The following is a 21,158-nucleotide window of genomic DNA, read 5'->3' as shown; positions in this document are numbered from 1 at the left end:
TCAGACGGTACTGACTGCCGACCTAAAGAGACTTTTTCGTACGAGCGACTCTCTCTATTTTCCACCGTCATCTCTGCCCAATTCAGAGTTGTTCTCCTGTGATCGACCTCATGGTGAAGGGGTATTTTGGTCCTTCCATAAACTATATTAATCTTACGCGTTTCCTATTTAGGTCCAAATCTATGTTTTTAAAGAAATCTATTAGTAATTTAATAAAAAGACAAATTTAGATTTTGCATCTGGAAAATAAAATATTCAATTAGGTCCTCTAATTTTTAATTTTGTTAAACAAATTGTATTTTCATTAACTTGTTGGACGTATACAAAAACACCCAATCAGAATGTGTCATATGCTCACTTAGTCACGTTATTTTTTTTATTTTAATTTTTGGTTAATTGTTTTGTTTTTATTCTATTTTTTAAATTTTATTTTTCATAGTTTTATTTTTTTAATCCAAAAAATATTTTTTTAAAAAAATTATATAAAAAAATCAGATGACTTGTTTAGACATGTGACACATGCTTATTGACTATATTTAATTCTGTCGAATCCTCCTCCTCTAATTATAAAAAAACCATAATATATATCAATTTGTTTGACTTCAATGTAAAATATGATTTAATGTTTGTTTGAAATTTAAATATATACCAAAAAAAACTTTTGATTAGGATATTTTTGGGTTTTAAAATATATTTTCTATTTTAATTCTCCAATTTGACATTGAAGAACCTAAGCTGTTCTAACTCTTAATTCCATTTTGTTATTTTTCAAATTCTATTATTTAACTTGGCTTAAAATTTTGTCTTTGGAGTTCATTTTTCACTTAATCTTTAATATTATTAAAATTATTTTATGGTTTCAGTAAAAATATAAAATAAATACACTTGTTATTATTATGATAAATGAATATACAGTTGCCAAGAAAGACTTAGACCTCAAACTTCCAATTTAAAAAGTAGAATACAATAAAAAAAGAAAAAAAGTAGAGAGAGAAAGAGAGAGAGGGAAAAAGTGAGAGTCACTTGAGGAAGGGACAGCCACACCAAATCCTTTTCACCATTTGAAGTCTAGATCCTAGGATGGTATTATTTGAAAGAGCATCCAACTATCATACAACCCAAAATGGAGAAAATCAGGTAGAGAGAGAAATTTTTTTTATATTTACACTCCAAAGAGAGATGTAAAAGAAAGAAGAAATGGAAAGTGAAAGCTTAAACTTCTTTAGAGAGAGAGAGAGTTTTTGTATTTAAGTGAGTGAGAGACAGAAACAGAAAAAAAATAAAGTCCAACAAACACGAAACAGCAACAAAACCTTTGTCCTAATCTTAGAAAAAAAAAGAACATAAAGATACAGAGAGAGAAAAAGGGAATCAAAGTTGAGGTTTTTTTTTTTTCCTCTCAGACAAAAGTTAAGGTTGTTGCAGAAGAAAAGCAAGGAGAAAAAAAAACCCTAACCCTAGAAAATGTTTTTAGTTTTTTACTCTGCTGCTCTTTGATGGTGATACAGTAAAGGCCAACACTTTACACTTTTTCTGTCTTTCTCTTTAGCTCAGAGGATTCACAAGTAAGCTTAAAGTTTCAGACTTTTTGTTGTAGGTGAAAATCAAGCTTTAGTTAACTCTCACATTTTGTTGCTTCATTTTGTTGGATCTCTTCTTTAAGGTGAAGGGAAATTAGGGTTTATGTGAAGGTGGGGTTTGCTTGAAAAAGAGGTTTTTTTGGTTTGTTATGGTTTTTTAAGAATCAGGGTTTTCGTTATTTTCGCCAAAAGAGGCTTGGTGTACTGATTCGGAGCTTTGAATGGTTTCAAGGTTGTTAGTGGAAAATGAAAGTAGAGTGTTTAATGGGTGATTTTGAAGGTTAATGTAATTGCAGAAGGGAATTGAAGGACAAACTTTTTCTGGGTTTTTTTTAGAGTTTATACGAATTGTTGGGTTTTGTTGGTGTGGTGAGGTTTTTGGGAGGAAGATTTTTGGGTTAGTGGAAAAGTTAATTTCTTGGTTTAACATTTGATCTTTGCGCTGGAGCGACTAGGAGTACCCGGGACAATGTCTTCCTTAAGTAGGGAGCTGGTGTTTTTGATCTTACAGTTCCTGGATGAGGAAAAGTTCAAGGAAACTGTTCATAAGTAAGTTAATTTAACTTATTTTGTTGTACTGGCTCATATTAAGGTTCTTTTTGGCTGCTGAGTAAGCTTAGAAGGATGATGGCACAAGAGTTTTTAAGCCTATGGCTGAAAGAGGAAAAACTTATTTTAACTATGTTATGTTATCTAATAAGACCTGATAGTTAATGCTTTTCAGGTTGGAAATGATGAGTAATGACTAACGTTTTGGTTAGCATTTTAGAAATGTGCTTTATTAGTACGTCCCAGAGCTAAAATTGGATGAGTTTTACCTCTGGAAAGCAAGAAAATAACCTTTCAATGCTTTTATATAGCACATTTGTACCTTTGCTGCTTTCTGTTTTTTCTTAGCCACTTTGGCAGGCTTAAGTTAATTGACTTTGAATAGATTGGTAATCCTGCCTTTGCATGTGTTTCTTATAGCTTTCTAACGTTTGCTTTTGCATGTGGCTCTCCTATGGCTTGTGCAAATTTAAGGTTAGAGCAAGAGTCTGGCTTTTTCTTCAATATGAAACATTTTGAGGATCAAGTCCAGGCTGGTGAATGGGATGAAGTTGAGCGTTATCTATGTGGGTTCACTAAGGTTGAGGATAACCGCTACTCGATGAAGATTTTCTTTGAAATTAGGAAGCAGAAGTATTTGGAAGCCCTTGACAGGTGAGTTCTTGATGCTGTTATACTCTTGCTTGTAAATGCCTAGGATTTGCGAACTATGTTCATTTTGCCTTTGTTGAGCTTAAATCCTACGTGAATGATGTCAAGAGAACACCTTATAGAATAATGGAGTTGGATTTAGCTATTCTTGAACTCATGAAGATGTTTCTGTCTGAGGCAGATTAGGCTTTCATTACTTGGTTTCTGTCATGGTGCTTTCTTAAAGTTGAATTAATCTATGCATGTCTGTTATATTTTATGCTCTGTTATCTTCTACCAGGCAGGATCGAGCAAAGGCTGTTGAAATTCTTGTCAAGGATCTGAAGGTTTTTGCATCTTTTAATGAAGAACTTTTCAAGGAGATTACCCAGTTGCTCACTCTTGATAACTTTAGGTGTGTACTCTTGCTTTCTTATTGTTCTTTTTCAGCTACATGATTGATTTACACTAAATTTTGCTGGTTGCATTCTGTCATCAGGCAAAATGAGCAGCTTTCAAAATATGGAGACACGAAATCTGCTCGAAATATCATGCTTGTAGAACTTAAGAAGCTCATTGAAGCAAATCCTTTATTTCGTGATAAGCTTACATTCCCTGCCTTTAAAAGTTCACGGCTAAGGACCTTAATAAACCAGAGGTTATTCATACTTATCCTATAATTAGTTTACTAATTTTGTCAGTATTCATTGGTTGAATCTTTTCTTCTTCTATACTATGTGAAAACAAAGGCTGGGTTTGCCAATGTCTTTCTGTTAATAACTGCATTTGGATAAGTAATAAATGGATACTTATATAAGGTGCATATAAGACAATTGCCTCAATCAAATTTAGATTGGTAGCTGAACTTAATTCCTTATAATGATATTATATATGTGTATATATATATATATATATATATATATATTATATTCTGTTAGCTCATTTCTCTGTTGAATTTTTCAGTCTAAATTGGCAGCATCAGCTTTGCAAGAATCCTCGTCCAAACCCTGACATTAAAACTCTCTTTACGGATCATTCTTGTTCTCCCAGTACTAATGGGGCTCGTCCTCCTCCTACTAATAGTCCCCTTGTGGGCCCAATTCCCAAGGCTGGGGCATTCCCTCCTATTGGCGCCCATGGTGTAAGTATTTTGCATTAATCTAGCCGCTAAACAATGTATGCAGCATTCTCAAATAATTCTTGGATGGCTATGATGTGCAGCCATTTCAGCCTGTTGTTTCCCCATCTTCTGGTGCCATTGCGGGGTGGATGTCAAGTGGTAATCCTTCTTTACCTCATGCAGCAGCTGTGGCAGCTGGGCCTCCTGGTCTTGTCCAGCCTTCTAGTGCAGGTTGGTACAATGTCACTGGCATTTGGTGTCTGTTGGCATGATGTTTCAGTAAACTCACTTAATTTCACTTTTTCTTCCCGATGGTTCAGCTGCATTCCTGAAGCACCCAAGGACGCCATCAGGTATGCCGGGGATGGATTATCAGTCGGCTGATTCAGAGCAGTTGATGAAGCGTATTCGCACTGGCCAATCTGATGAGGTGCAGATAAATAGGACTACTTGTTTGTTATCTTGATTTCGCTCAGTTATTTTCTTTGCACAAGATTAGTTCTTGAACTTTGTATCTGGGACATGCTCTGCATCTTCTTGTATTGGGTCTAGGTGGTTCTGATTAATTTTTTGGATTTTTTTCTTCATGAAATGAAAGAGAAGATGCTCAGATATGGTTTCTGCAGGTATCCTTTGCTGGTATAGCACATACTCCCAATGTCGACTCACAAGATGACCTTCCAAAAACTGTCGTGCGGGCCCTTAATCAAGGAACTAATGTCATGAGCATGGACTTTCATCCTCAACATCAAACTATTCTCCTAGGTTGATATGGTTTTTTTTTTTCCTTAATAGCAATTTTCTATGAAATTTCTAGCAAAAGTTTAGCACACATTTATTGCTTAGTTATTGAAGTTTCTCATTTCTTGTTTTTAGTTGGCACGAATGTCGGTGACATCAGCCTTTGGGAAGTAGGATCTCGGGAAAGATTGGCTGATAAACCTTTCAAGGTTTGGGATATCTCGACTGCTTCTATGCCATTGCAGGTAATGTATCAACTTCCTGTAGGCATCAGCAATTCATCTTTCTTGTTGACCTTTACCAATTTGTCGTTTGTGGATGAGATAATATCTGGTTGAGAGTAATATCTCTTGCCATCATTTAAATCATGGGTAGCAATTGGCTTGGAAATTGAGTGTAAATATCCTCCTCTTGCCTATTTATACAGCACCCAAACACATAAAAATCTCTTTGGTTGAGTACTGATCTTTCTTTCTTTCTTTATTCTACTACCAGACAGCACTAGTGAATGATGCAGGGATATCAGTAAATCGATGTGTTTGGTCGCCCTCTGACGGACATATGCTTGGTATGCATGTCCATATTTGTTACTCTAAACTTTAATACAGTTTGATCTCCCTGTCTTTCTCCTCCTTGAAGATGCATTATTTGTTCTTTAATTAAATTTTGCTTCTATAGGTGTTGCATTTTCAAAGCATATAGTCCAGATATATCTATACAATCCAACTGGAGAATTAAGGCAGCATTTGGAGGTAAACCAACTCACAACATATCAAATATTCTGTTAAAAATCACGATGTTGTGGGTCATTAATAACCTATTATATTTTGTAGATTGATGCCCATGTTGGAGGTGTTAATGACATAGCGTTTGCTCAACCCAACAAGCAATTATGTATTGTTACATGTGGTGATGATAAGATGATTAAGGTATAAACTTTTGGCTTGATTTTGTTTCTGTAAATTGAAGAAGGCTTGGGTTGTCTATATTGAAATTTCCTGTTTGGCAGGTATGGGACACAGTAGCTGGACGTAGGCATTATATGTTTGAAAGCCATGAAGCTCCTGTGTATTCTGTTTGCCCTCATTATAAAGAAAATATTCAGGTAAAACTCAATTAGAAATTGTTTATTAGCTTTCTATTCTGTATTCTGCTTCTAGGTGTTGAGTCATGGTTGGGATGTGGAACTTTGGTTTTTTTCCTTTGAAAATTTTCATTTCCATTCTCATATTAATTGTCACACTCTGCCTATATGAACAGTTTATCTTTTCCACTGCCATTGATGGGAAGATAAAAGCTTGGTTATATGATTGCTTGGGATCTAGAGTGGACTATGATGCTCCTGGACAATGGTGCACCACAATGGCATACAGTACTGATGGAACTAGGTAAAAATGCTTTTTTGGAGAGATGGCAGTTTGATTGAATATATTTGGGAACTCTTGGCATGTTTCCGCATATCATATTTACATGATTATGCATTGAAATGCTGGCATTTTAGATGCATCAAAACTCTTTTAATTAAGAAAATTGTAGATTATTTTCCCATGGTTCATGTCACCCTCAGAAATAGTCTAATTTAGATGGTCTCTGGTTTTCTTTTAAGGTTAAATTCGATGGTATTTATGTGGAAGCATGATATATACATATCTATAAGAATTCTGTACATGTATACATAAAAAGTTGGATTTATTCTGGCAGGCTTTTTTCTTGTGGAACAAGTAAAGAAGGTGAATCCCATTTAGTTGAGTGGAATGAGAGTGAAGGAGCTATCAAAAGAAGATATGCTGGTTTTAGGAAGCGTTCTTTAGGAGTTGTCCAATTTGATACAACAAGGAACAGGTTCTTAGCAGCTGGTGATGAATTCCAGATTAAGTTTTGGGACATGGATAATACTACCATGTTGACGGCTGTTGATGCAGATGGTGGTTTGCCTGTTAGTATTCCTATATTTTCTTTTCATTAGTACTTAAGTTGCAGATGTTGCAATTATCCATTCTAATCCTTTTACAGGCTAGTCCCAGACTTAGATTCAACAAGGAAGGGTCATTATTGGCAGTTACAACTAGCGATAATGGTATCAAAATCTTGGCCAACAGTGATGGTTCACGCTTGATAAGGATGTTGGAGAGCAGGGCTGTCGATAAAATTCGAGGTCCTTCTGAACCTGTCAACTCTAAGGTAGTTTTGTGCTTTGATTCTAATTATGCCTTAAGTTTGGAAGTTGGCATATCATAATAATGCCATGTACGTTCATACCCTTGTAAGTAAATGATCGCCAGAACTGCATGCCCTGTTTGCTTGGTAATTAACTTGCTAGGAGACATTGCTTTAGAAGGGCAAAAAAGAAAAACTAGTGGGGAATGACCATAAAGGCGAATGTCAGAATATCAGTGTAGGCTGTTTTTTGAACGACTAAATGTTTGTTATGTGCTTTTGGTGGATCTGTTGTTTGCTTATTTATCAAATTTGTATAGAAAATATTCATGTTGCATTATTTTTGTGGTTTGAGTTTTGGCTTCTTGTGATCCATGCATACCTCTTTTATGCTATGATGACCTTAAACAAGGACTGTTTTCCATTCATAATTTTTAAAATGCTTTAAAATGGAGCCAATATATCCTAAATTTCAGGATGCATTATTTAATGTTACCGCTATGCTGTAGTGTATTCATGAGGAGTAACATATTGTCTTTGTTTGATTGTGCAAGACTCAGGAGTATAGCAAAATTTACTCATTGCTACCATTGTTACAGCTTCAAGGAAGGAATTCTCGATTGTTTAGATACAAATGGATATAGATTTTTCTGTAATTTTATCTTTGCAGAACCATTCAGTGTCACATTAGACAGCTGTTCCTGGATGGTTTATTTTTATTTCTCCTATCTTTTATGGCTTTCTCCGCATATCATTTATTGCATATCCTTTCTATGTTGCTAATGATGTTCTGTATTTCACTTCTTCTGGACAATCTTTTCTGCAGCCGTTGATTGTCAATGCTCTAGGTCCCATGGGGAATGCTGCCATTGCTCCAGCCCTTGAACGCCCAGACAGAGGCCCCCCTGTTGTATCTATAACCAGTCTTGTAAGTTCAGCTTTTCCAGTTTCATGTTATTTTTAGCGCTAGAGGGGCTCGTAATTTCATATTGGATGTCCATTGCAGAGTACGATGGATAGCAGCAGGCTTGTTGATGTTAAACCACGAATTTCAGATGATGCAGACAAGATTAAGGGCTGGAGAATACCTGACATTATGGATCCATCTCACCTGAAAGCCTTGCGATTACCTGATGCCATAACAGCAGGAAAGGTAGGTACTTGAAGAATGTTATTTGTTGCCTGGTTTTTGTGCATGATTGCTTTGGAAAGAAAAGTTATTGCATGATAGCAATGTTGTCCTTCTTCCTTAGTGATTTAATTTCAAATTTATTTGTGGTTGATTATCCTTTTGAGTCTGGCTTGGATGAGATATTTTGCAGCAGTTGAACTTTGTACCTAATGCATTATATTAGTAATTTTTTTTCCGGTAAGCTAACTTTATTGGCTAACGTGGAATATGTATAGCACTTGCTTATTATGTGTGATCTGTGGTATAATGTTGATATTCATGCATGGTGATATAATTTTAATGAATTATAGACTACCAAAATATGTGTACACACTACCTTGGACCATAAAGCTAAATTTAGGCATCCCCAATGTTTTCACAAACTGTGCACTCCACAACTTTAATCATCACTTGAAATGCAATCACTTATTGATGATAAATTGGAAAAAAGTAATAAGCTTTAATTATCACTTGAATGCAATCACTGATTGATGATAAAGTGGAAAAAAGGAACAAAAAGTAAATGAATGTATTTGCAATGGTAAAAGGGTGATCATGGGTCAAAGGATTATGTAAAGAAAAAATTGAATCATTTTCTTGGAGAAGACTTATACTACAGTGGGAGTTGTAATTAAATGTGTTTACAGAGCCGGTTTCCCTGCTTCGTGAAGGTGATTGGACAGGGTTTTGCTTGTCCTCTCTGTCGATCTTTATTGATAATAGCACCCTCATTCAGGAAATAGCCAAAAAATAAATCTTACCAAAGATCTCAAGAAAATATTATATGTTCCTGAAACAAGTGTGGCAGGTGGGGATGGAGTTGCTGGATATAATTAATATAAGGGTAAAATACCCCACACCTCTAAGTTTTAATTGAAATTCCAGGCGGGTTCATTAGTTTTCGAAATGGACATTTCGCCTCAAAAAGTGTAAATACTGTTAATGTAGATTATGTAATATAGGTTATGAAAAGACTAAAATATTTTTTTTATTAATTTAAAAAATTATTATCATTATTTTTTTAAAATAAAAAAAAGAAGCACTGATCGGTGCTCCCCAGCTCCCCAAGAATGGGGTGCACCGGTCGGTGCTCCCCAAGAGAGGGGAGGGGAGCACTGATCAGGGAGCACCAGATCACGTACTGACTATTTTTTTTTTTAAATTTATAAAAGTTATATAATAGTAATTTTTAAAATTAATGAAGGGTAAAATTGTCATTTCAATATTGTCACGTCATTAAACTAACAGAAACACTAACAGTTGATTAATGGCTGAACCTATGTGTTTAGCGAAAGAATTTTTTTTGGGGTGAAATGTCCATTTTGAAAACTAATGGACCCGCTTGGAATTTCGATTAAAACTTAGGGAGGTGGGAATATTTTACCCTTAATATAATTGTCCTGATGATTGGTTTCACTTTATTTTTAGTGCAAATAGTGCAGCAAACATTTTAATATGTTCTGCTACATTTTTAATATGTATTAGCCCATCTATTGCAAAAACCAGCAAGAATTTTTTGCTTGCTTGAGAGAGCAAGGTTTTTCTACCTGATGCATGCAAAGGATCAGATTTTTTATACTAGTATTTAATAGGGAACATGTATGGATGTTAGCTATTAGTTGAAACTGTAAAACAGATGGCATGAGCAAATTTGTAAAGCATAAGAATTTCTATATCATTTTTGGAACTTGAGAAAAAATGTAAGTGATAGGAATTATAAGTTGTACTTTAGGCTGTATTTTTAGACTAGAATTATTTTTTTCTTTTCTAGATATTGAATTCTTATGAAAGGGCCTGAGGTAGGAACTTTCTCTTGTGGGAGCATAAGTAACTACTGAACATATAGATAATTTTAAAAGAAACTAGTATATTCAATATGGCAGGAATAATGGAGTACTGCCTCATCTATTCATGGACTCTTACAAAAACACAGATGCATATGGATTGCGACATACGTATTGTAAAATTCTTTTTTATTTTTAATTTGTTTTGATATATGCATTATTTTGTGTTATACTCTGCTTAACTCAGTATTGAGAAATTAAGTCAAATTGTTATGTAGCTATCTAAGATGTGTACAATCATATTTTTGTGTGCTAGTCATAAGTTTTACATATGCATAAACTTGGTGCATGCAGAGATCTAGTTGTATATTTTTTGTTCAATTTTAAGACTTTTCTATGGCCATAATTGAGGGTTAGCAATCTCTAATTGCAGGTTGTGAGGCTGCTGTATACCAACTCTGGTCTTGCTCTTTTGGCCCTTGCTTCAAATGCTGTTCACAAGCTTTGGAAATGGCAACGTAGTGACAGGAATCCATCCGGCAAGGTTAGTCTTGTGTCTTTAAGTGAGAAAATTTGTATCACTTAATTACTAAATTATATTTTCTAATAGTTCTACATCTCTAATCCTTCAGGCTACTGCAAATGTTGCACCACAATTATGGCAGCCACCTAGTGGTACTCTTATGACAAATGATATAAATGACACTAAACCTGCTGAAGAGTCAGCTACATGCATTGCATTATCTAAAAATGATTCTTATGTTATGTCCGCATCGGGCGGGAAGGTGTCTTTGTTCAACATGATGACATTCAAGGTCTACAATTGCAATTTTCACTTGTTTCTTGAACTGTTCTCTGTTTTATTTGTGTTCTTTGTAGTTATTCACATTACTCACATGGGTAAATTCTTCACAGGTGATGACCACATTTATGTCCCCCCCTCCTGCAGCCACGTATTTGGCATTTCATCCCCAAGATAATAATATTATTGCTATTGGCATGGAAGATTCCACTATTCAAATTTACAATGTCAGAGTTGATGAGGTAAAGCATATTTTTAGCTTCAACTTTTAGTATTTAGAAACTAGTTTGTTTATATATGTGGTCAGTTAGGACTACTTTGTTGAAGTAGGAGAATGTTGATTTCTTACGTTTGTTGAACCAATTATTGTCTTAGAATTTTATTACTAAATTTCAAACCCTATTTTATTATTCTATGGCTAACTTGGTCTAAGCTTATCACCATTCGACCTTATTAAGTGTATCCATAATTTTTTACATGCATCCTGATGACCAGAATTGTGAGTGAAGTTGGAATGCTGGAATCAGTATGGCACATGTAACATAGTTGGTGGCTTCTTGTTACCTCCTTCATTGCCTATGCGAAGAAGACAAGAAAGAAAATAAAAAAAAGAGGTTTGATGAAAGGGATTTCAATCACTTGATCATTAAGCGGACAAGGGAAAGTCTTATAGTTTCCTTTTCTGGAATGAAAAGGATAACGTTGTCCATAAGAAGCTAAAACTCATTCTAGAATGCAAACCTGAAGTTTTATGCCTTTGGCATGAAATTTGGCTCTAGAAGCATACTTAGGCTTTTGTTTTTGCCAGGTGAAAACCAAACTCAAGGGCCACCAGAATCGGATAACAGGACTTGCCTTCTCCCAAACTTTGAATTCTCTGGTGTCTTCAGGGGCTGATGCACAGGTTAGTGATTGATTGAATGCATATCCTATGATACACTTTTTGTAGATATAGTAGTAATTTTTATGTTATCCATGTATTAAATGTCTTTAACTGTTTCACTGAATCAATACAATTTTAACATAAAAAACAGTATTCTGATAGAAATACCATAAATATTGGATTGACCTGGAAATTTTGCATGCTTGACTGTATAATTAGACTATTAAAGAAGCAGTCAATTTGGTTAATAATGAACCGTACAAAAAAAATTATGGAATGCTGTGAAACTCATTAATCTTAAACTGGTGTAACTTAATCCTATATGTATGTATGTATGCAGAACTTGATCCCTCCCTATACTTTCATGCAATCACATACTGATGTGTCTTATGCTGTTTTTTTCTTGGAGATTATGTGTCTTATGCTGTTGACCTTGGTTCTTTGACTGAGAGCATAGTTAAATATGTAATGAAGTAGCTTAAAAAATATATCTTGACAATCAAAATTAATTATGTTTAAAAAGGGTTTAGGGTTACAGATTCTTCTATCTCTAAGTGCTCCATCTACCTACTTGACTCATTTAAGGTCATAATATGTACATAAATGCAATCCCTAATTTTTTTAAAAGAAAAAGGAGTCCCGCTAATTTGAGATATCGCCAAGTTTTGTCTTTGGAAAATGCTTGTCATTGGTATTATTATCAAGCTCTTTTATGCCCTTATATGTTGGTCTGTTAGATTTGTCAAATGTACTATCTTGGGTAAATATTCACATATCTTGAAAATTACTGAAGTGGTTCCTTGATTCTTTTGTAAGTATATCATATTTTCCCATTTATGGAGCTTGCCCTTGATAAGCACAAACAGAAGATCTAATAGTTAAATAATTGGACTTGCTGTTAAATTAGTTAGACTAGGACCAGGGTCAGGGCCGATGTATATGTTTGTTCCCAAATCTTTCAATATAGTAGACTAATTAATAAAATCTAAATTTTTTGCGTAAAAGTGGGGTACTTATTTCAAGTTTGGGCTTGTTCTTCCTTAAATATGGAAATGTTGCCCTAGTCTCCCCCTCCTCCCTTATCTCTTTTCTTTCTCTCCCATCTTTCTCTTCACTTAATTGCTTTCTGCTTTTGTTCGATGTGATTGTTCACCAGAAAAAGTGTTTTCTCTTTCTTTCTTTCTTTCCCTATGCCCTCTCCCTCTCTTTTCCCCTTACTAATTCCACTTCTCTCCTTCTCCATTGATTCTCAAAGCCCTGATCTCTGCACAGTTTCATTTTTCTCTCCTCTGTTTATTATCTCCTTCTGCAGTGTATCATAAAAAGTCACTGGTTTCAAACTTGGAATTGAGTTGGTATTGAGGGGCCAGGGAAAAATTTTCAGGTGTGTCAGATGCATATTCCACATCATTGCCCATGTTGCTTAATATAGATGAGTATTCTGCCTAAACCACTGAATCAGTGTAACACAGGCTACCTATTTTATCATCTGTTTTTGGTTCTGCCAATTGGAGATAACTGTTGGGAATCTAAGGTTATGAACACTTGTCATGTAGGGCTTTTCTCAATTAAAAGAGAAAAAGAAAGTAGCATAACTTCTGCTATTTTTTTCTCTCTCTACTCTCTGGGGCATAACTTGTGGTTTCACTACTTCAAAAAGGATTCATTATGTTGATTTAGGTTGGTTCAATTAGTTTATTGGTGCATTTTATTGAGGGCTGTTCTCTAAGAGTAGGAATATTCCAAGGTACAAAACCAAAATTAGTGTCATGAACTAATAAAGCAAAGGAGAAAGCCCCAAAGGAGGTGAAAAGTGAAAGTTGCATTTTAAATAGGATAGATTTTTCAAATGTAGGAGGATGTTTTCTGAAATCCGCTTCTCTTGATTAAGAAGATAACATTAGGCTGTCCAGTACAGCTACACTTTGGATTAAGGTGATACTCAATTTAGACCAAAGAAAATTGGCTTGGAGATGATAGAGAGTATCCTATAGTGATAATTTGAAGGTACTTTTATTTGTTTTAGTAATATTTTGGAGTATTCATCTTCAATAATTTTAATTACAATATTAATTGGGTTTCCTATAGGAATATTTTCTGTTTATATCATGTTATCATATTAGGGAAGTACCTACTTTGATATTTCTCAGGCTAAATCATATGAAATAAAGCTATAGATATTCTGAAGTTGTCTACCAGGGTTGGAACTTGGAAGGCTATATCTCTGCTAGTAAATTGAGTCATATAATTTATGCGAGCAAATGGAAAGTGGAGCTATCAATAGGAGGGTTCATCTTCTTATTTATTCCAAATATTAAGGTTGACTTTGTTGTCTATAAGCCAGTACTTCATTGTGCATTTTCTCTATAGCCTGTAATCATTCTTTTTAAACCTAGTTTCATGGTTTTTCTTTCTCACCAACTTCAATACTTAAAATAGATGTTCTTTCATTGCAAACCTCGGGATTGTATCTGAAGACCCTTCATGGCTTTCTCTGATTCTATAAGCAATATCTTAAGAGGCAGTAATTTTACCACTAGTTTTGAAGTTCTAAAACTGTTGTTTGCATTGGCTCTGATTGCTTTTCAATGATTTTGAATATCTTTGTGCCTCTGGCTTAGCATGCTAGTTTTAAATAGAATGCCCTCTTGAACTTGTTACCATATCGCTAAACCTCTTATTCTTGTTTCCCTAGATGCCTGCCACTTTTAGTTAAGCTTCCGAAATGAGTTTCCATAAATCAATATGTGGGTCAAAAGAGCTATCCTACTAATGTAAAAGTTGTCCTTGAAAATTCCTGCATTATATTCTGATGATAATTGAAATTATTTCATCGTCAGAGAGCTATGCTATTCCTTTTTTTTTTTCATCCTCATAGATTTGAGTTCCACTATGGGACCTTGTGAATGTTTATATAGGTTGCCAAGAAATAAAGAAGCAAAATGATTATTGATCCCTAAGTTTTGGGTTGTGAAGAACTGTTACAGCAGATTCAAGACTGAATAATAGCACTAGATTCTGACAGTGTTCTTGATTTTGAAAGCTTATTATGTTATATTTTCACTTAAAGATTAAAAACTTATACAGTATAAATTCAGCCAATTCTTTCTGCTATAGTGGGATACATGCATTTCAAACATAACGAATTGTTTTTTTTTTTAAATTTTTTTTATGAACACAAGGCATGGTTTAAGATGCAAGGCATGTTAACAAATGACAGAACTGGCATCTCTCATAATGTTCTGTATACATAATTTAACCACAAAATGTTTTGTTCTCTATGATATTTTTCTGTTGCAGTTATGTGTTTGGAGCATCGATGGTTGGGAGAAAAAGAAATCAAGGTTCATACAGGCACCATCTGGTCGTCAATCTCCACTATCAGGAGAAACCAAAGTCCAGTTTCACAATGATCAAATTCATCTATTGGTTGTCCATGAAAGCCAAATAGCCATCTATGATAGCAAGCTTGAATGTTTGTGCTCTGTAAGTTGTCTACCTTGCATCATTTTTCTTGTATTGTAGTTTCTCATTTTTTTTGGGAACACTTTTATGAGACACGGCTAATGTGGGAATACAGTTAAGGCAAGCAGCGGATATTATTTACTACTTTTGGAGACTATCTGGCCTGAAATTCCCAACTTGATTTGTGAAATATTGGCTATATTATATAAGCCTCTCATAGTCATGCTCGCTTTTGAGAAAGTAGGTTATTATCATCGTAAAATAATTTTCTGCCTCAACAGACAATGGTCCATAATGTGATCGCTATTACTTCAGGTACCATTGACAAACAGGACCTAGTATAATTTTTCAGGAGACTTATGTCTATCTATTTTAAAATGAATATATAATAATTCGATGGCATTAGCTTAGCCAATATTGAATTTGAAAATATGCTGTTATCATAAAATTGTAGCCTGATTTTTATATGATGCAACAGATGAAGTTTTTGAACTAGGCAGCTCTGATAGTGTTAAGTGGTGTTGACCCACATCATTTAAGTAGTATTTGTAGTGTCCTTTTATTTAGGTTGGGCCTCTTTACCAACTGTTGCTCGGTTTTGGGTTGGATGCTTAGCATATAGGCTCCTTACATTATAGTTTTCTCAGTTAATTTCCTAGTATAAATGTTGTTAAGTGCTAACTACATTAACTAATTAAACATTAGTTTTATTGATATAAACTTTTCTTCAGTATCAAATCCGTTCTTGAATTGTTGGTAGAGGATTTCTTTTGTGGTGGTGAGCTATATAAGGGTTTGGAACAATTGATAAGAAATTCCCCAATCTGAGTTAAACTTGGCCAGAGCATGACCTATTTCTCTCCTAACTTGGCTGACAGCATCGGCTATTGCTCTGTGGAAAAATCATCCTGGCATTTCGGCACATTTGCCAAGCAAATGGTTATTTGCTAGAGGAATTTTTAGTTAAATGAAGATTCTGCAGAACCTTAAAGAGATTTTGACTAAAACACCAGTGGTTACTAGATTTTAGCATTGACCATGCACTTCAAATTATTATACTTGTGTTGTGTTTAGTTTCTTTTTCTTTTGGCCGGATTGATTTTATTTTATTGAATTTCTATTCTTAAGAGTTGTTCCAATGGTATGATTTTATAATCAGTTCGCTGATCCTTGTTCTTGCAGTGGTCTCCAAAGGATTCACTCAGTGCTCCCATTTCAAGTGCTATATATTCCTGTGATGGCTCACTGATTTATGCTGGTTTTTGTGATGGTGCTGTTGGAGTTTTTGATTCAGATAACTTGAGGCTCAGATGTCGAATAGCACCTTCTGCTTACATACCTTCTTTCTCTGTCAGGTGAGAGCATGGACATTTGATAAATGTTATCCAAAGAAGTTTGATTATTTCTAATGGTTAACTGCAGTATAACTTTAAAATCAATGACCAAAACTTTATGCAGCAGCAACAGCGCGTATGCTGTGGTGATAGCTGCTCATCCATCTGAGCCTAACCAGATCGCGCTTGGCATGAGTGATGGAGCAGTACATGTAGTGGAACCCTCTGATGTAGAACTGAAATGGGGTACAGCACCCTCTCAAGATAATGGGCCCCTTCCTTCTAGTTCATCAAATCCTTCCTTAAGCGGTCAACCAACAGAGCTACCTTCTAGGTGATAGCTGTGTAGATAAGTAGATGTTACCACAAAGTATAGAGAGAGACACTAAGCTGCTCATTTATGAGTTGTAGTGATAGGAATTATCCTCTTTTACTTTGTAATCAATTGCATGTTATTTAACATTCATTGTAAATCATTTTCCCACTAATTTTGGCTGTTTTGCTTTATTGCCTTGTTATTTTACGTTTGCTCATTGCTAGCAACCTTGCAAGACATCTGCAGCCAAAATTAGCACTCCCCTCCCCCTGCACTCTACCCTTTGCAATTACACCTTCTCATTTGATACCTTGGTGAATGATGAGTTATCTATTTTATTATTGAATGAGGAAGCTGCATTACTTACCCAATTAAGTGAAACCTCAACATGTCAAAATGATTTATAACCCTTTTTTTTGTCTTTAACAAATTTGTGTGTTTGCTCTATTTAATTTGGATTTTTTCAATGGTGACATCCAAACATGTGGGTGGCAATCTGCATTCCAATGGCAATGAAGATATTAATACGGAAATGAATATGTTGAAAATCAAAAGTTTATCGACAAATCAAGGAAGCAATGCAAGAAAAAAAAATTGAGTATGCTATGAACTTATTGAAAAGAATGGGTTTGGGTTTGACTCATCACAATTGATGTAATTGATCAATGTTTTCTTTGATTCGTGATGTCAAACAACGTAAATACATAGGCCAGCAGAGCCCAACCCAAACCCAGTGCGAAGTGTGCTAGAATGGAAAAGGATACGTTTCCTTTGGGTTTTGGGTGGGAGAGACTGGGTCTGGGACAGAGCTGAAAACGAAAAAACAACGAGAGTTGCAGAGAGAAGAAGGAAGAAGGAAGATGAGTGAGACAAGGCCAGTTCCTAGGAGAGAGAGTCCATGGGGATTGCCAGAAGGAGAGCATCGACAGCCCAAGGCTCATCGTTGCAACGATCGAGCTGAAGATGTTATCCAAGTAAGTTTCTCACTCTTTAACTTTTCCTCCTCCTGGCTCTGTGGTTGCTCTTAATTTTTTTTAATTAGAATGAGATAGTTTTCATTTTCAGCTATGTGGAAAAATGGGAAAAACTCTTGTATATTTCGTAGGTAAAGTATTTTGTGGTCGAAATGTTTACATATAGAGGGGAACTAGTAAGTTTTGACTTCTGAAGCTCTAAAGTCGGATCTGATTGAGCAAAAAAAAAAAAAAAATCGAAAGATCTTTACCAAATTTTTTGAATGAAATTGGGTTTTTGCCAATCTTCAATTTTTGAAGAGAAAGGAAGGAACTTTTTCTATGGCTATTCTTTATTTCATTTTATTTTAATAGGCTAGAGCCATGAAGATAATGTTGTCATTATGAAGCATATTATGGAATTACATTTTTTCAAGTCCTGCAAAATTCCATGAAGTGAACAGCTTATATTTATAGACATCGAGACACTCTTTAAAAGGTTTTTTCATGGCACTTGTGTAATAACATTATGCTGACATTTTTAAGGCTCGTTTAGTTGATGCTTTTACAATTTGCTATTTGGTTTTGGTTTTCTATTCTTCTTCCTTTCTATTCCTTTTTTGTGAAAAAAGCAAAAAGCAAAGCGCATCAATCAAATGGAGCTTAACTCTGACTAGTTAGCTTGGTGGATCAGAATTCTTGTTTCAATTTACTTTTGTTTGGTGCAGGCTTGTTTTGAGGGAAGCCCATTTAAGACAGTTCCAGGACCTTTTAAGCTCTTTTGGCAATGCATGCGCTCTAAACCTGGGTGAGTTTGCATGAGTGAATATATCGGAATGAATTAAAAAGGTTTATGATTGTTGATTTAAATCACAGGTTAGTTTATTTTATAGATACAACTATACAAGTTATGCAATTGACTGAATGGTAGTTCTCTAAGTTGTTCTATTTGCCAAAGTCTTCAACTCTCAAGATGTTGAAAACTGGATCCTAGCTCAGTCACACCTTGCTAGCTTTTCAATTTGACACTAAATGAAGTATTTCTCATATATATTTTTGTAGGAATGCACTGCTTCCATTATGAAAATTTGTTCTTTCTGCAGCATCTGATTAATGCTTGCTGCTGTGCAGGGAGGAACCAACAGAACCATACATGTATTTGCAGCTGGATCCACCAAAGAGAGGTGACGCTTGAGTGAAGTGCCATTTAATGCATTTTCTCTCGGATTTGGATCCCTGTCTCCATAACAAATGTATAATTCTGAATGCTACTGATATAAGGTTCTTTTCTGTTTAGCAATAAGCATGACCAAGAATTTTTGGCAGTACTGTTGTGTAGACCATCGTTTATTATTTTAACGTGTTGGTTTTCTATCATGTGCATTGCACGGTTCTTTATTCTTTATTTAATGGTATTCATTTTACTACTGGAAAGCTGTACTGTTTGCTTATCATGATTTTCTGCTTGGACTTATGGTGGGGAGACACCTGCTAATTCCAAGCCCCAAAGTGAGTTGGTTATGCATGTATTATTAAATCAATCATCACGGGAGGCTCCTTGTTTGATGTTTGGAGATACTGGGCAATATTAACACCTGCTTTCTGATGATCCATTACTTATTATACCTGTTTGTAGACCATATTCAATTAAAGACTATTGAAATATACTTTTTTCTTTTTCTATGTCTACTCTTTTTTTTTTTTTTTCATAGTTGAATGAGTATTCAATGAGAGATTATGATAGTGAAAAGATGGCCTTGTAAAGTGTGCTAATTGGAAGGCTTCAAGTCTTTGTAGTGTTTTTCATAATATAAATTGGAGGCAAGGTCCATTTCACAAAATGTAAAACTAGCTTTTCTTATGTTGTTCAATAACTTTTTGGAGATCAATCTTTCATAAAACCTACTTATCATACTACATGACAGGTTAACTTTAATTATCTCATTTGTGTGCAATTTTAATCCATTATTCCAACTTAGGGACTTGTATTGATGGATTGTTTATATAAATCTAGTAAACTTGAATTTACCATGCTTTGATTGATAACAGAAGCCTGCAGTCAGGGTCCTGTAAATATGGCAAGTGTTATGTGTAGTGTAGGTTCAACCTGCCTTTATAAATGGAGGTAACTAGCTTGTCTAGAGGCTGTTTTGGTACTGCAAATAGTGATGTAGGGTTAGGATTGAAACTAAGCAGTTGCTTTGGTGTAGATTTAGTTAGGTTTTTGAGAGATGACTGCTCTAGGGTTTAAAGAGAATGATCAAGGACTGCTTGTAAATCTAAAACAGTGCAGAGAAGTAGAGAATAAGAAGAGGAACATAAAGACTTCACCTAGAATTCCTCGAGAGTCACACCTAAGGTTGATTGCACAAGACAACAGCCATAATTCGGGAAATTCTCTCATAATAATTCTGGAAATTCTTTTTCTCTCATATTGGCTTCTAGAATTTATAGTGGGGTATTCACTAATGAAAACCCTATGTTCTATGGTTTAGCTTTTCTACTAAGACCATTTGCTCTAGGCAGGAAAGGAAGACTTTTAATACTTCCTTATATTTGAGTTAAAGATGTAGGCTTGATCTACTCCTATCTTTGTTGATATAAGTTTTTTTATGGTATACCCTTGACAATAACCTTATTGTTCCTTGCATGGCTGCACCCATAAGTTAGATTAATTGCAAAAAGAAATCATTTGGATGAATCTGAAATGGCCATTGATCAATGCTGGGAGAGGGAAGTAGTGCATAAAAAATTCAGATGAAACATTTATGGGATGGTTGGATTGAGCTCTGCAGAAGGAAAAGGCAAGGCAAAGTTGGCCTGGTAAAGGCCCTTAAATGCCCTCAGATTATGACTATGGAGTGTGAAGAGAAAAGTGTCTCTCAAATAGTGGTGGTGTATTTGTAGGTTAGGCAGCTTAGTGACATTCATATATTTCTTCTTCATACTTTGGTAATGTTTGATTTACCAAACTTGTTGGCTAACATCATTAGATTCCTCATGCAGACTCATAATTTCTTCTTTCAGGATGACATCCTGTATGATACAATTTTGATGTTTTTCCTTCACCTTTGCCTTTTGAGGCACTAATTCATCAACAGAGGCTTTTTCATTAATTACCATATAATCATGCATCTTGGGCCAAGCAAGTTTTTCCCTCATTGTTCATGGAAAATCCTTCGGCATCAGCTACACACACCAATTACTTGCATGCTTTGTTGTTCATATCTGCAATTGGTAACTTCATCAGGTGTCAATGTTGTTGCTCTTACCAAATCATAATTTTTTCTATTTCCTAGCTAGCAAGCAAGCAAGCAATATTTTTTTGAACATCTTTTTAAGAAACACTAACAAAATTCTTCCTCTTTTATATTTCAAGAGAGTAATGATTTTATAGTGTAATTTTTGCTTAATTAGTCACATAAAATATAGAATAGCATAATCTAATTGGCTGTAATTTATTAAATTCATTCTTTTTCTTCCATCTATATAACGTTCTTATACAAAGCAGTATCTTCAACCGCCAAACTTTAAAAACATTTGGCTTTATATCAAATAATATTATCGAAATATAAATTTCTTTGAAATTTTTGGCCTCCCAAACTGCATTAAGCTTAATTATGGTAATTGATATTTGTTAGTTAGGTAAGAATATAATGGCATGATTCATAGT

The 21,158-nt window shown here is 34.8% G+C and overlaps 2 protein-coding genes across 3 annotated transcripts; both read left to right on the top strand.

Annotated features, from left to right (window-relative positions):
• LOC18599463 (protein TPR2) lies at positions 1,257 to 16,881 on the top strand. Of its 2 annotated transcripts, none has more exons than XM_007029448.2 (25): positions 1,257 to 2,129; positions 2,604 to 2,783; positions 3,061 to 3,174; positions 3,259 to 3,417; positions 3,723 to 3,900; positions 3,981 to 4,110; positions 4,200 to 4,309; positions 4,506 to 4,644; positions 4,756 to 4,865; positions 5,116 to 5,188; positions 5,299 to 5,372; positions 5,454 to 5,549; positions 5,630 to 5,725; positions 5,881 to 6,008; positions 6,322 to 6,556; positions 6,634 to 6,801; positions 7,604 to 7,705; positions 7,784 to 7,930; positions 10,166 to 10,276; positions 10,365 to 10,547; positions 10,648 to 10,776; positions 11,343 to 11,438; positions 14,718 to 14,903; positions 16,065 to 16,237; positions 16,344 to 16,881. In XM_007029448.2, exons 1-25 carry the CDS (start codon positions 2,050 to 2,052, stop codon positions 16,552 to 16,554), a joined length of 3,408 nt encoding a protein of 1,135 aa, XP_007029510.2. In that variant the 5' UTR covers positions 1,257 to 2,049; the 3' UTR covers positions 16,555 to 16,881. The 2 variants fall into 2 exon arrangements, with proteins under 2 accessions (XP_007029510.2, XP_017977024.1); XM_018121535.1 differs by having other exon boundaries at positions 16,341 to 16,881.
• Positions 17,240 to 18,862, top strand: LOC18599462. Its single transcript, XM_018121537.1, has 3 exons — positions 17,240 to 17,506; positions 18,214 to 18,293; positions 18,617 to 18,862. Exons 1-3 carry the CDS (start codon positions 17,393 to 17,395, stop codon positions 18,678 to 18,680), a joined length of 258 nt encoding a protein of 85 aa, XP_017977026.1. The 5' UTR covers positions 17,240 to 17,392; the 3' UTR covers positions 18,681 to 18,862.

This window comes from Theobroma cacao, chromosome 5 (genome assembly GCF_000208745.1).
Source record: "Theobroma cacao cultivar B97-61/B2 chromosome 5, Criollo_cocoa_genome_V2, whole genome shotgun sequence".
Taxonomy (NCBI): Eukaryota; Viridiplantae; Streptophyta; class Magnoliopsida; order Malvales; family Malvaceae; genus Theobroma; species Theobroma cacao.
Note: the sequence above shows the minus strand (reverse complement) of the source record. Positions and strands in the feature narration are given on the sequence as shown.